Source organism: Saccostrea cucullata, unplaced genomic scaffold (genome assembly GCF_032062105.1).
Source record: "Saccostrea cucullata isolate Sc308-1 unplaced genomic scaffold, CSIRO_AGI_Scuc_v1 ctg356, whole genome shotgun sequence".
NCBI classification, from domain to species: domain Eukaryota; kingdom Metazoa; phylum Mollusca; class Bivalvia; order Ostreida; family Ostreidae; genus Saccostrea; species Saccostrea cuccullata.
The window spans coordinates 275,031-291,131 of NW_026918279.1; the positions used below are offsets into that span (position 1 = coordinate 275,031).

At 31.7% G+C, this 16,101-nt stretch overlaps 2 protein-coding genes and 1 long non-coding RNA gene across 4 annotated transcripts; 1 reads left to right on the forward strand and 2 right to left on the reverse strand.

The window, feature by feature from the left end:
- Positions 1-2,200: 2,200 nt before the first annotated feature.
- On the reverse strand, positions 2,201-3,365 carry LOC134261275 (uncharacterized). The gene is made up of 2 exons (XM_062743718.1): positions 3,250-3,365; positions 2,201-2,613 (listed from the first exon to the last, which is right to left on the reverse strand). The coding sequence occupies exons 1-2, from the start codon at positions 3,343-3,345 to the stop codon at positions 2,299-2,301; spliced, it is 411 nt and encodes a 136-aa protein (XP_062599702.1). The 5' UTR covers positions 3,346-3,365; the 3' UTR covers positions 2,201-2,298.
- A 2,822-nt stretch (positions 3,366-6,187) lies between these two features.
- LOC134261492 (E3 ubiquitin-protein ligase BRE1A-like) lies at positions 6,188-7,035 on the forward strand. The gene is made up of 2 exons (XM_062743932.1): positions 6,188-6,302; positions 6,718-7,035. Exons 1-2 carry the CDS (start codon positions 6,207-6,209, stop codon positions 7,033-7,035), a joined length of 414 nt encoding a protein of 137 aa, XP_062599916.1. The 5' UTR covers positions 6,188-6,206.
- A 2,385-nt stretch (positions 7,036-9,420) lies between these two features.
- LOC134261285 (uncharacterized) lies at positions 9,421-13,758 on the reverse strand. 2 transcript variants are annotated; one of them, XR_009990792.1, is made up of 4 exons: positions 13,510-13,758; positions 11,839-11,904; positions 11,605-11,671; positions 9,421-9,816 (listed from the first exon to the last, which is right to left on the reverse strand). It is a non-coding gene; the product is annotated as an uncharacterized LOC134261285 (long non-coding RNA). The 2 variants fall into 2 exon arrangements; XR_009990791.1 differs by having other exon boundaries at positions 11,788-11,904.
- Positions 13,759-16,101: the final 2,343 nt, after the last annotated feature.

Here is a 16,101-nt window from a genome sequence, read left to right on the forward strand (position 1 = left end):
CAATATCCAGTTAACTTAAATTATTTATGTAAATTTGGTAATATCATGCTATAGTTCCGATATAGTAATATGTTTTTATGCAAAAAGAACAATCATTAAACTTTTGAAATAGAAGTAGGTATCACAGTTGGCAACAGTTATTTTTTATTCTTAATGTCAAGGAAAAAGAAATGACCTTGACCTGACCTTGCCTCTAATATAAAACGGTCAAATTTAATTTCACTGATACTATCACTTACTGATATTGTCTTCTTATTCTGTGAAAATTTCATTAATTTTTAAACATTAGAAATATGAGAAGAATCCTACCTTAACTATAGTTCACGGTTTGTAAAAAATATAAACCTAGTTTATTGTGAAACGCTCATTTTTGTGAAACTGGCGTGCTATTATTAGACATTTCCAAAAGAAAATCGAATTCGCAGAAATTCTGATTTAATTTCCTGTTTCTATTGTTGATGTTCCAAACTGAAATGGGTACCAGCTGATGAAGATACGAACATGAAAAAATATACATTTTTAAAATAATCATGCCAAAGTAAAATGGATTTTTTTTTTGTTTTTGTTCTATTTGCTTCTTCTTGTAAAGGTGGGTTTTTTGTTGATGTCGTTGTTTTTCGATCACAAAAAAAATTTTGATTCATATTAGTCCACAATTCAAACAAGACGTGAAAACATTTCTAGTAAAGTTGCTTTTCTTTTTAGAATTTAAAAATGCCCCACTATCACCCACCAACCCACAGTTAATTGAATAAAACTCTACCGGTAGTATATATTTATGATAAACACTATTACAATTACTAAACTTGAGCAAAACTTAGGTCAAAAATATTATTTCATTAAACGAATAACAGTCATTAGACTACATTTTCTTTTCATTTCATGTCAAATATAAATGAAAAATTTGAATTTCAAATAATCATCAAAAATTTGAATTTCAATTGTCGAGATACATGACATATTTAAGAGCTCCAAACTTTTGTTATTAAACAAATAACAGTTATTAGACTACATTTGCTTTTCATTTCATGTTAAATATATATGGATTCTCCATTTTATGGTAAGATTACTAAAGAAAACCAGAACATTAATACATGTATACCATAACAAATAAATGAAGGATATGGAGATAACGAAGAGTATTCAATATCAAGGTCGATAAAACAATACAAAATAGAAGCAGAGCAAACACGGACCTCCAAAACATCAGAGTTGGGATCAGGTGCCATGGAGGAGTGAGCATTCCCTGTTGACCGGTCACACCTGCCGTGTGGTCCCTGTCATTATCGGGAAACAACGGGAAAATCCGTCGTTAATTCAGTGTATAAATAATGAACAAATAATTAGTATGAAAAACATCAGTCGGCATTTGACTCGATGAAAAATTTTATTCATTGGCTTTGACTGGTTACCCACACCCCCACTGATTTAATACATTAACTACTAATATATCGCATATGAAAATTCATTCATTTAAGGGAAAATGCTCCTAGTTTCAGCTTAAAAATTTCAAATTTATTTTACTTTTTTTTCATGTTTACAAATATATAACTAAGATATTTCTAATGATCATCAAAAATTTGAAAAATACTGTGAAAAAATAAAGAATGAAGACAGTGGAAGGCAATTGACTGTAACTTTACTAAAAAATGGAAGCTACATGATAGATATCGATGCAGATTGCATTGAAAGTACGGTACACACAAGAAACAAAGTGCAAAGAATGCTTCAAGGTGATGAATTTCAGTTATCGAGATACAAGACAGATTTAGAAATTGTTCAGTTTTGTATCTCCTTTGTAAAACAAAAATGATGTTCAAATTTTTTCTGATCATTAGAATTGCCTTCGTTAGGAATTGTAAACATTAAATTTGCATGATTTTTTTTTAAAAATTCAGTTGAAACTATGTACACGTCCGTGTAAAGTGTGTAGATTTTTTTAATGAAATCTTCACACGATCCAATGCAAACTGATTTAATCTTCCCCTTTTTACACGTTTTTGCATCCTTCATCAATTATCACCCATTTAAAGGGAAGTTTGGTACGTCATTTAAACAGTTTAGAAACCATCTAACCCCAAACAATTTGCAAAAACTTTGCAAAAAGTTACAGACAAACCACAGGCAGACGAACAGATGGACGACTGATGATAAAAAAAAATCCAACTTGAGCTACCAGCTCAAGTAAAAATCAAAAATGTTTATGCATATGAAGCTTTTATGTAAGTACAGTCTGTCACTCTGTTATCACTTTTAAATCCGTATGGTTTCTGTTAACGTTCTGTTTTCACTCTATTTTCACTTTTCAATCCGTATGGTTTCTGTTACCGTTCTATTCTGTAGAATGCGAAGTTCACGCATCGTTGCTTCTAGAGCATCTAAAAGGAGTCGATATTTAAAAAGTGGAACAGTCATTGGTAAGCTGGGTGCATTGGGATTTTGGGCATCTACTAGAACGCTGGGATTTTGACCATCTACAGGAACTCTGGGAATTTGGCCATCTCCTGGTACAGTGTAAGATTCAACAGGACTTCCATTGTAGTAGAAGTTGTAGGTTTGATGTACTGGATTTGGTTTATCATCGGGGTCCTCATACTTATTACGAGAGTGTGCCTAAGAAAAAGGGTTTGAAGATTGTTATTGGAAAGGGATTTATGGAATATTCCAATTTTATACTTTAATTGCAATAAAATCTTAAAGAAACATTTATTCTTATATTCTGCTAGAACAGTAACATTGTGTATACTGTGGCTTCTTTCAAATGATTTTTTTAGTGTAAATGTGCAAATTACAAATCGTAATTATGAATATACTAGTATTACACTTTTGTTTATCTTTCAGAAATATCAAGGCCGGGCCCGCCTAATAATAAACATTTCAAAATTAGTTAAACATTAATCATTAAACTTCTAAGCAAACAATTCTCTGAAATATTGCCGACTCGACGTTAAACAATAATAATCAATCTAGTACGCAAACACAAAACACCAATATTTTGAAGCAGAAAGTCATTAGTATCATGAATTTTGAAAGATTAAAAAGTTCGTTTCAAGAATTCTTGCTAACTTTCTGACTTATCATGACATCATAAACATGTTTTATAATCGTTATCAACATAACTTTGATTACAAGGAGTCCTCTTTGACTAAAATATTTCCCATAAAGGGGAAGAACTTTGATTAAATACAATTCTTCTCCCTACAAAATGTTCTACATTGAAATAAAGTTACATGTACATCTGAATAATACCTCTGACCGCCTCCTTTTCTTTGGAAATTCCTGTTTCAATTGTCGATCATTATTTTCAGTGTGCTCGAATTGCTTTACGGATATGCAGCATCCCATGATGATTATTTAAACAAAAAACGCCTTCGTTGAGGAGCTTAAGAATGAATAAAATATTTCAACGTCAATGTTTGTTCTATAGCTGAAAAAAAGATTTACATCATCAACTTTTTACATTTTATTTTTGTAAACCAAAGAGTTAGTCATAAATTTATTTTTATATTTCATTTCCCTTGAAATGTTTTGTATTTATTAAGAGAGATTTACCTGTTCTTAAATCACAACGACGTTCTTTTGCCACAAACATTAAACAAGCTAAACATTTTGTTGCTTTGTAATAGGCTATAAGATTTTTCGCATGTAAATACAGATTAACTTGCGATTCTTCCTGATCAAGTCTCCCTTTTTATATGGTGCAATGAATGCGTGCACGTGATAAATTCAGAATATCCAACAAAGTAAGGAAATTATTCAAAAATAACTTGGAAAGGAGAGAGAATGCAGTAATGTTTAAAATTAAGCCAAGAGGATATCAGAATTTCAGTTTGTATTGTTAGTGTTGGATCGTGACGAGAATCTAAAAAAGTAAAATTAATCCACAAATTTAAAGATTCGCTTTAATTATTTTTGAGTATGAGAAAATTTTCTTCTATATTTTGTCAAAGGACTACTCTAAATATAAACGAACTTTGAAAATCCAATAAAATAATTTTGAATATGAGAAAAATATCTTCTATATTTAGTGAAAAGACTTAAGTTTCCACTACCAGCTGCAGTATTGACGTGTCTCCACGTAAGTGGGATCAGGTGCCTTAAGCTTGGGCCAGTAATCATCCCCTCTTGATCGGTCAAAACCCGCCTTGAGCCCTATATATTGATCAGGAAAACAGATCCATTGTAAAGTATAGTATAAAACATAGCACTTATAAAATATATGAAATACCTCAGCCAAAATACATCCACACGATATTTGTCATCAAAGTTATAATAACGATCATAGACTTTACAAAATGCTTACTATATAGAATTAATTTCCTGTCACATCAACTTATCAGAAAGCTAGTTGATCGTAGTTTCATAGTGATCGTTTATTTGTTTGATTGATTATTATTTAACGTACATCTCGAGAATTTTTCACTCATATGGAGACGTCATAACGTGCCGGTGGAGAACTGCCAATTTTAAACCTACGAGGGACTTTCAATAAATAATGTCATCGGTGCTCGGAAAGAAACAAAAAACGCTTTTCTAAGATTTAGTCTTAATAATTAAACTAAAATATTCTCTATTAAGTAAAACACATGTCCGTAACATTTTTATTCAATTTCTAATTGTTTTTGGAACACATTTTTGAGTATGACCCTTCGTATACTGGAATATGGCAGATCCTATGATTTAATGGAACTATGTGATGAAAAGTGGTCACATAAACTGTTATCAACTAATTAAAATGAAGATTCAATAATTAGAGAAAGTCAAGCTTAATGGCATATGATTTCTATCTTGTATGTCATCGAGCTGATGACATTATTTATTGAACGTCCCTCGAATACTACGGCACTACGCTAGGCGCCGATCTTTCAGGACTCTCTGGAAATGAGTTATACATGTACTTGTTTCTGCTCGGTGCCAGATGTCTAACACTCTCGGACTGTGACGCAACAGAACTCCATATCTTCAACTTTCGTTATGTATAAGAGATGTGGCAGCGGCGTATCACAGAAAGACAACGACGTTCTCTTAAATGGACCAGACATTTCTAATCCCTGTGCATTAACTCTGTCGAAAACGTACAAGTTAATTTCTCCGAGCTTAAGCTCATTTTAAAATATAATTTTGCACGCATGTAAATAATAAGCACTTATGTGAAGTTACCTTTTGTCTTTTCAATATGTATTGTTGAATGCTCATGAATCTCAAAATTGAGCAAATAAAGAAAGAATGAATGAAAAGAATGAATGAAACTTGGAGGGCTATCAATTTTAAACCTATACTCGGCACTCAAGGCCATGGAGCAATGAGAGATCTTTTTGTGTCAACGCCTACTGCGACACAGGACCTCGGTTTGAATGGCCTCATCCGAAGGAAGGTCTCATATGTATGACCTCTACTTATTTATAATATTTATAGTTTTCTTTTAGATCAATCATTATTCGTTACCAAAATCTTCTCCTTTTACAAACTAAAATTTTCATATCGTCTTGAATTCTTTTAACATAATTCCTCCTCTCTATTTTCCTTTAGTTATTTTTGAATAATTTCCTTAATTATCAATTTAGAATTTACCATGCAATCATTGCCAATGTAAAAGTATATAAAAGGGAGACTTTATCAGGAAGAATTACCAGTTTGTATTTAGATGCCAAAAAAAGCTTATGTTTAGCCTCATCCAACACAAAAGAATGTCTAGTTCATCTCATTTTTGTGGCAAAAGCACAGTGTGATTCAAAAACAGGTAAATCCATCTTAATAAAACGTATCTTGAATACTGTAATAAGATATTTACGTATATAAAACAAATATATTTGACATTTTATAATTTAAATGAATTGAAGAATCTGCAAATTCCTAAATATACGCGTGGAATTAATTATCGCGTAATTCCGCGAGAAGCACTACTCGCGAAATAAAATTACTCGCTTTTATTTTTATAGTGCTATAAACGATGTTAAATCTCTTGATAAACCAACCATTCGCGGATTATTATTCTCGCCATTTGACGTTGAAAAGGCTTTTCGCGATAATAAGTACTCACGAAAAATAAGAAATCTAGAGTATTTATCAAACTTTGATTCACTCAATAAAATTTAAAACCTCAGTGAAATGAGTGATGTAATTTTTTTTTTCAGCAATAGACAAAACTAATATTTTATCCATTCTTTAATTGCTTGACTGTAGTTTTGGGCTAGAAAATCAACATCATGGGATGCTGCTTTTCCATAAAGCAATTTGAACACACTGAAAATGATAACCGACAATTGAAACGGGTATTTTCAGAGAAAAGGAGGCGGTCAGAGGTATGGTTTATAGATGTATAAATAACTATAGAACGAACCAATCATTCATTCAAAATTCATGATACATGTACTACTAAATAATCTACGTAAATTTTGTTTTTTTTTATTTTATTGATTGCTGAGAAGTTTAATTTATGGCTAATGTTTAAATACTAGTAAATTTGGATCGTTTTATTATGGAGCCTGACACTGATGTTAAGACATTTGGAATAATATTATTCATAAGTTACAATTTTTGATTTACACGTTCAAGAATACATTTGAGAGAATTGATCTCTTAGCAAGGATATTTTGTAAGTAAAAACAGATTGAAATAGATGTTTCTTAAATATTGTATTTTTTCACAATTACAAAATAATATAGTTGCAAATAAATCCTTACTCATAACGATCTTCAAACATGCATCTATTCTTAGGCATGCTCTCGTCGTAATCAGAACGAGGCTCCTGAGGATAAACAGAATCCAGTACATCAAACCTACAACTTCTACTACAATGGAAGACCTGCTGAACCTTACACTGTTCCAGAAGAGGGTCAGGATCCCAGAGCACCCAACTTACATGTACCAATGACGTTGCCATTATTTACGTATCAATTGCAATTAGAAAGTGAAAAAGAAAAAGAAAGAGAAACTGAAAGAGAAAATGAAAGAGAAACTGAGAGAGAACGTGAGATCCCTGAACTACCTCCTTCTCCAGAGCCCAGAACAGTGTACCTACGTATTAAAAAGTGAAAGTAGAGTAAAAAGACAAGACTTGATTTATCTTACATAAAAACATTAACACCCTTTTATCTTACCTGAGTTGAAAGCTGATAGCGTTTTTGATCACCAGTTGTTCGACTCCGTCTGTCTGGCCGTGGTAGAGGTTTCACGAATATTTCGCATTCTAAATTGTTCAAGTAACGAACCAAGGCCCCTTTCAATGGGATAATCAAGAAAAGACAGAAATGGGATTTTCATTTTCATTTATTTTTTCAAATTATACAAAGAATAATTTTTGTGTTGAAATATTTTTTAAAAATAATTTAGAAATCTCTTGCTCAAGAATCACTGGACAAGATGGGCATTATATGAAAGCTTATTGAGGTAAATCTTTACTATTCGAAGTACATGTATGGTTCCAGATGGGGCAAATGAAATAAAAGTTTTGCAAGGAACAATATAAGAAATGTAAGGAAATCTTTCAAAGAACCACGATAGAACATTAAATTAAATTTGCCGATCCCAATTAAGTACAGCTGTTTGTAAGAACCAGGCAGGGGGTGATTCATGACCACTTCAGATTTTTACAAAATTTTAATATGTTGCTTCATGGACCAAAGGAACATCATTGGACAACATAATTTTTTTGGCCAGCCTTTGTTGCCATGGAAACAATGCACCATGTAAATGCACATGGCAACCAAGCAAAAGATTGAAAAAAATGTGAATTTAGCTATTATTGAACACAGGAACAGAGCTTTTTTGATAATAGTACCATAAATAAATTTTTTTTTCCTGAGAAGTACATACAAAATGATAAATGATTACCATAAGGATAAAATAATATAGGATTTATTAAAGGTGCTGAATTTCAATTTAACATAGGTCATTTCATAAAATTCACTTTTCACAATATTTCTTCAAATCCATCATATTTTAGAAGAATATTAAGAAAAAGGCCCGCATGATAAAGAAATCTGATAACATGGGATAGAAAGAGCACATTCTTAATTTTAATAAAATTAAATAAAACACATGGGTTTTTTAAAAATATTCTGTTACCATGGCAACGAAATTTCACAAAAATTTATTTTTCACAATAATAACAATTTTTAGGAGCATTGTAAGAAAAAATCCCACATGTTAAAGAAATCTGATTATGTGGAATAGAAAGAGAACTTTCTTAATTTTAATAAAATTAAATAAAACCCATGGGTTTTTAAATAATATTCTGTAACCATGGCAACAAAATGTCACAAAAATTCATTTTTCACAAAAATAACCATTTTTAAGAGCATAGTAAGAAAACATGCCACATGTTAAAGAAATCTGATAATGTGGAATAGAAAGAGGACTGTCTTAATTTCAATAAAATTAAATAAAACCCATGGGTTTTTAAGTAATATTCTGTTACCATGGCAACGAAATGTCACAAAAATTCATTTTTCAATTTTTCACAAAAATAACCGTTTTTAGGAGCATAGTAAGAAAAAATGCCACATGTTAAAGAAATCTGATAATGTGGAATAGAAAGAGAACTTTCTTAATTTCAATAAAATTAAATAAAACCCATGGGTTTTTAAGTAATATTCTGTTGCCATGGCAACAAAATGTCACAAAAATTCATTTTTCACAATGATAACCATTTTTAAGAGCATAGTTAGAAAAAACCCACATGTTAAAGAAAAACTTAAAGCATGGGATAGAAAGACCACATTATTAATTCTAATATAACAAAACAAAACCATTATCAGGTTTTTCAAAAATATTCTGTAACCATGGCAACAGAATATCACAAAAATCCATTTTTCAAGAAAATGCCAAAATACATCATTTTCAGAGTATGTTGTGGAAAAAATACCACAAGCACAAAAAAATCATAATATAAGATAGAAAATGTTCTCCTAAACCTTACAAATATTAGATAAAACCAGTGGATTTCTCATAAATACATGTATTTGAAACCATGGTAACAAATTATTCTGGCAATGCCTTTTTAAATACATTTAATTGTCTTTACAAAATCTCCATACAGTACAAAATAATTATTGACAAACATACATGTATTATTTTCACAGTTTATTGTAAATGCATGAAAATATATTTTTTTTAATATGCTTTTGTGATTTGTATCTGGTTACCATGACAATATCTCCAAAAATATTGTATTTGCCTATACAATTTGGCCAATGTGATTAGCTTATATGAAGAAAACTGTATGCGTGGCCATTAGCTAAAATATTGAAAGACAACATTTTTTTGTACCTAACTTTTTTTAAACAAATATTTTGTTTCTGTGGTAACTGTGATTAAGCATTTATGAGACATGATCTAAATATTTCAATTGTATTTTTAAAGCAATTTTTTGAATAATCATCTGTAAATGTACTTTTTGCTGAAATATATAGTTTACAGTAAAGAAATCTCGAAAAAATGTAAATATAACATTATAAAGTGTATCAAATGTCAAAAAATCCATGTTCTTGACTAGATAGGGAAACTAAAATTCAAAATTTTATGTTGAAGGGGTGTAATATTAAATATCCTTGGGTATATCCTGGTCTTGGTTTCAATAAAACCCCTTTTACATTTGGAGGAGCTTAAAAATCAATATCCTTTGTTTCTGGTCTGGATTTCTTTCAAAAAGTTTTAAACTGAAAGTGTCTTTATTAGAGTTTTTTAGCCATCATTTAGAAATGTGCCGTTGAGATTTTCTGTATCAACAGTACAGGTACATCTATGTGTCCTGGCTGCTAAATAGGTGCTCCAGCTAGATTCCTCTGACATAGTGCATGTGGTTGATTCATCAATCTGGAAAAAATATAATTCAAAATTTGAAATCTGTTAATGAAAATAGGCATTCCATTAATCAATTTTTTCTTGTTGCTGTTGAAGGAAGAGAGAAGCTAAGGTTCGTTTTCTCTATGAACATGATCATGAATACAAGAAGACCATGGTCCATAACACTCACCAGAGTAACTGGTCATTCTGTTCTACACCAGATTTTCCTACTTGTAATACCTATTGTGGTTAAGGCCTATATTCTTAGGGGGAGGGGGACATAATTTAAACAATTTAGAATCTACACTTAATCCCTGGATGCTTTAACATAAGTTTCAGCTTTTCTGACCCAGTGGCTCTCTATTTTTCTCTTTTCTTGATTATCACCCCTTGTATGGTGTCTTAGCCCTGCCAAGTTTGGTACAATTTGGCCCTATTGTTCTTGAGAAAAACCTCAGCTCTACAATTCTTCTCTAAATTTTCAAGTGATGTAACCCCTTCTTTAACCTCACCCCATCCTTGCCTCAAATAGTTAGCTGTTATTTGATTCAGAATATTAGTATGATTATTACAGCCTTGCTCATCTGAAAAGGGTCTTTTTCAACGACAAAAATTCTGTTTAGATATGCTGAATTTTACAAATTTTGATTTTTAACTTTCTACTGATTTTAGTTTCCAATATTCAAAGAAACCACTGAATAGATTGAACAAAATAATGAAGATCACACTGTGTTACATTTACAATGATACATCTTTTACTCCTATTTGGCTTCCACATACATGTAACTGCAGTACAACTTGTTTAGTACAAAGACGTGGACATTGTGAATTCACAGATATAGTGAAGTCTTCTCGGATCCCCAACTATATAAATTTCACAAATTACAAATATGGATATAATGAATTATTGATATATATAGCGAATACTTTTACAGTTCCTAGTTTGTTATAACCGAGTTGTACATATATGTGTAGATAAATGATTTAACAAGATACCCAGGGCCACATCACTCACCTGGCTTGGATAAAGATTAAAAATCAGCTTTGTTTTGAAATGCTTAAATGCATATGACATCTCCCTCTAAGGGAGAGAGAGAGAGGGGGAGGGAGGGATTGATTGAACATAACTGAATCTACACTAAGGATGCTTACGGGGTATTTATTTTTGGCTAACTGTGAGTTTTAATTTCTCTACAAGTTGGAACTTTTTTTGTGGCCCCGACCTATACCTGGAGGGGGGGGGGGTTGGTCATAATTTGAACAAATCCACACTACGAGAAAATGCTTCCGTGTCCATGATGCGTATATATAACTTACTGGCTTTTCTGTTCTTTAGAAGAATATTTTAAAGGATTTTTTCTCTATATTCTTATGTAAAAAATTTGATTGGCCTTTGTGGTCCCACCCTATCCCTGGGGTCATGATTTGATCAAACTTGAATCTACAACACCTGAAAATGCTTCCATATAAATAGTACCAATCAAGGCTTGGTGTATCCGAGAAGAAGATTTTAAAATATTTCTTTTATGTATTCCTATGTTAAACTTTGATCATCCTAATGTCCCCGTCCTACACCTGGGGTTCATGATTTGAAAAATTTGAATCTACACTACCCGACAATGGTTCCACATAAGTTTCATATTTCCTGGGCCATTGGTTCTTGAGAAGATATCAGTAATGCTATTAAATTTTGCAATTCTCTCCCTTTGAAGAATGACGATGACAGACAAAAGACAAACTTTGATCAGAAAAGATCACTTGAGCCTTCAACTCAGGTGAGCTAAAAAAAATTCAGAGAATCAAGATCAAAAGAAATACCTGTTTCAAAGTCTCTGAATGGCAGTGTTCACTATAATTCAGCCCTTAGTCAGAAGGTCCTTGATTGCTAAACAAAAAGGAATGTTCGTAATGATAATTAAAAAAAAAAAACGGAAGTTGTCAACACAAAATACCAAATTATCTAATGATACATAAATAATATAAAGTATATATAACACTAACGTTAGTTGAATTGATTATCTTTTCTTGGTGACAGTGGTCCTCAATTTTTACATTATCTCAGCTGTGCAGGTGTTGTCCAAGGGGATTTTGAAATTCAGAACAAGGCTCAGATTGCATCTGAAATGATAACAAATCATGAAATTCATCATATGACAAGAGAATGCATACATTTATTTAACCATTTAGCTTTTGAATTATTGATAATTAAATATTTATTTACTTCCCCCATGTACTAGTTAAATCATTATGAATTTATACTATTAGTTTTAATTCTAAATTAGACGAAAACATTGGCAGAAACCCATGCATATTTTATGTGCTCTCATATTTATAAATCTCTCTCTTTTCTATGTGTGTATATATTTGCTTGTAGGAATATTTGGGAGCCCCCCCCCCCCCCCGGATAGGGTTTTATGGCTTTTTTTAAAGATTCTTTTGGGAGGTTTACACCCCATCCCCCGTTTCAACTGATAAAACCATAATAGTATTTTATTAGTTGTTTTGCTTGTCAATTAAATTTTGTAGGACTCCTCACCCTTATCTATAATTCAAATAAAAGTAAATGCAATTATAGAATATCATACATGTACACATATAAGTTTGAAAATATAGAGTTTCAAAGGGCACAATTTTACATTTTGATTACATGAATAAGAAAATAGTAATTATGGTTTTGCCATAACATCTGATTTTTTTTATGGGCTTAATTAAATATTCACGATTTTAAGAAGGACCCATTGGCCATTCCGAAAACAGTGTTTGAAATAACAGTGCGCCTGACCGCCCGATACGCACAAATTTTGCTGTGGTCTTACCAATTTGCACAAATTGATGCCACGCTGGACTTGTTTAAAGTTTTCATTAATTAAAATTTATTAATGTGATTTATCGCTTCCAGATCAACTAATGGTATCATGAGCAGTACAGGATTTGTGATTAAAAGGGGGGGGGGTGGATAACTTTGTTCAGGCAAGGGGTCTTGATAGTGATACTCCAAAGTACAGTCGTATGTTAGTCATACCATAGTTTGAATGAAGGGGGTCCAGGGGGCAAAGCCCCAGAAGCTCCTGAGATTTCGTGTGTTTAAGAGTAAAATTAGGCAAAAAAAATAGTGGTATTATACGAAAGTATGGCATTATTAATATAATACTTTCCTACAGCAAAACATGGACACTATTATATTCATATCGGAGGCAGGGGGGTATCATTCAGTGAGCTCATTGCTATCAGTACCTCTAGTTTCAAAAATCAATTTTACAAAAGACAATTATTTCCTCAGGCTGGTAGATTTTTAGCAGGACAGATACTTTTTACTAACAGTCGGGCTTAAATGTTTGTTTCCGCTTTCCCGACCGACCCTAATTTATTGTTCCGACCCTAAAATTTTTTTAAATGCTTTTGTCCCATGAAGTGCAATATTTCACCCAGGGAATCATAGTCTCCAATTTTGCAAGCTTTTCAAGACAGGAAGAAGTTTGAGTCACCTTTCTATTATAAGTTTAAGTCACAGAAATGCTTGAAAACACCATTTCTTTTGTCATTAACGTTACATGTACTTCTATACACGTTTTGATTAAAGAAGTAAAAAAAAAAAAATTTTAAAAGAAATTTGCATACCTACCTACCTACCCTATATTTTTTTAACCTGAAAGCGGAAACAAAAATAGCCAATAGTGTCTTTGTTTAGATATAAGTCTGTGTTATGTATTAAATAATAAATACCTGATCTAAATATGACATCCATAGAGGCGCCGAGACATAGAAAAAAATTATGCTCCATCCAATCTCTGCTATGACTTTCACTGCTTCTTGCTATGACTTCATGTATGCTGAGGTCGAGGACTTCTTCCGGTCGACTGGGGTATATTGCAGTAATAAGGGAGTATCGACGGAAAGGAGAGATACTGATCATACTGTAATCCCCAGCAGCGAGCTAGTGTTCAAATTCCAGTACAAAATTAAATATTTTCCCAAAATTAACTGAATTTAAGTAGTTTTGATGTTATTGTTAAACATGTTAGTTTTTTCAAAACACTCAAACTCTGTTTTTATTTAGCATGTTTAGGAAATAAAATTTTGTTTTTGTCAAATAAAATTAAGCAAATTGCAGGCAGTTATTATTTTTATCCTAGGCTTATATTTTTCTAATAATATTTTAGACTTACATGCCCCTTGGATGTATGAAAACTGTCAAAACATATCCAAAATGAAGATGAAATCACACACATTTCTTAATCCCCACCTTCTAAATTGAAGAGTTAAATACACTCTTTCCAACTCCTTTTACTAGAGAGTGCCAAGGGAGATAACTAGAATTTCATGTTTTTACATAATTTAAAATCACAATTTCTATTCGTAATTAAAATAACCCATGGGTTTTTTAATTGTTTTTTACTCTTTGATACTAGATGTTCAATATTTTATAATTCACATTCAAGGAGAGTGCGGGCCTTCTTAAAAAATCACCTGCACGTACAGACACCTTTCAATGGATACTGTTGACTGTTTCAGTATATATTGAATTCATTTTTTAATCAACTATGCATGAAATCCATTTCTAACTGTGATCAAGTATTTAGTTTTATGCATCTTAATGTAAATATGATAGTTTTTTAAAAATCTATCACTATCATGAATCACTTATTTTCATTTCTGCCTGGTTCTTATAAATAGCTGTACTTAAAAGTTGTCTAAAATCCAGTTTATGCATATAATGTATGAACGCACAGGAGAATATTTGTCGTTTTCTTAATTACACGGCTATTTTAGCGATTTTACTCACATTGATATTGAAATTTTTCCTATGGTGGAGATTCAGTACCCCCCAGATTTAAGACAGCTTTTTTCAATGGGGTGACACTCCTGGGAACATAAACATCTTTGAAGATTTTTCTAAATTAACCGTTTGAATTGAGTAACTCAGGTGAACGTTGTAATCCATGGGACCCTTGTTAATTTTGTTGTTGTTGTTTTTGTTTCTTTGTGTGTATGTACCTGCGTTTTAATTACCATCATCTTGTAGTTTGCTTCCATATTTTATGTTTGTTTTATCAAGAGGATTTATAAAGGAATGATAGACATTTATGTCATTAAGAGTTATCTCTCTTATCAGAGTTTCAATGAACCTTAATGAAAAGCAAAAAACATGTACAAAGGACAATTTTGAAAAAAAATATGTACTGAAGCCAGTTTTATTTTGTCGAGTAAGATTAAAGAAGTTTTTCTTTAATTATTTGTATTATTAAGTGCAATAATTGATCTATTACATGGGTAAAAACTTGATGATTCATCAAAGTCGCAATAAACTCAGAATCCTTGCAGAAAAAGAATTTTTGAATTCAAAAATTTTTGTACTTATTTTTCGATTAGTGAGTTAAATATTTTATTATAAAGTCACGTTTTTATCAATATTTCGCTTTTTTATTAAAATACTATAAAAAGAATTAAGCTTATAAATATTTTTAAACTCATATATTTATAATTCCAGTTAGTTCGACACAAACCAGCACCAAAGCTTCCTGTATACAGTTAAATATAATACATTTTGTCAAAAAAATATATTGCTTCCCTATAAGATTTTTCATGTATTCTTATACATTCCAACAATATGTCACGCCCCACCATTGTGTTCCGTTTAGAAATTAACAAAGATTTTCAGTAAACATAAAGTGGCGTTATGATTGACAATTGCACACAAATGTCATACAGTATATCATAATGCGCTCCAGCGCGTCATTGAAAATTATGCCATGTTGTGAAAACTATTTTATTTCTAGACATATTATTTAATTCTGTCAATGACATAATCTGTGCAATTGTGGTACATTTTGAAACGTCTGACAGATCACGTGACATTCCGACTTTTGGTAGAACGATAAGCCAAGATTTTTTAGAAGAATAGTGGAACAGAAAACCTAGGCTAGTGAAGATGATTTAGGGTAATCTGATCCTCATGTTCTAAGATCAGGCATTAACTCAGAGCCAGTGATTCAGGTACATTTATGGAACGCCGGGACTGTCGTACATGAGGATTAAACATGACTCAATAAGGTGACGTAGCATTGTTTTTGAAAGTGGGGGGGGGGGGGTCAGCCGGAGAAAAAGATAACTTGCCTGAAGAAAGTGGACAAGCCAAAAAAAAAACATTGATCATTTTCAATAGTAAAAGTTATGTTTGAGAAAAGGGGGAGGGTGTTGCTACGTGCGTGTAATGTCTGCTCTCAAAATCTTATGTCTTTTCCTGATACATATCATTTATATAGTTTAGCTAAAGACAGTGAATATCAGTCATTTTTTATACACCATAGTATAACA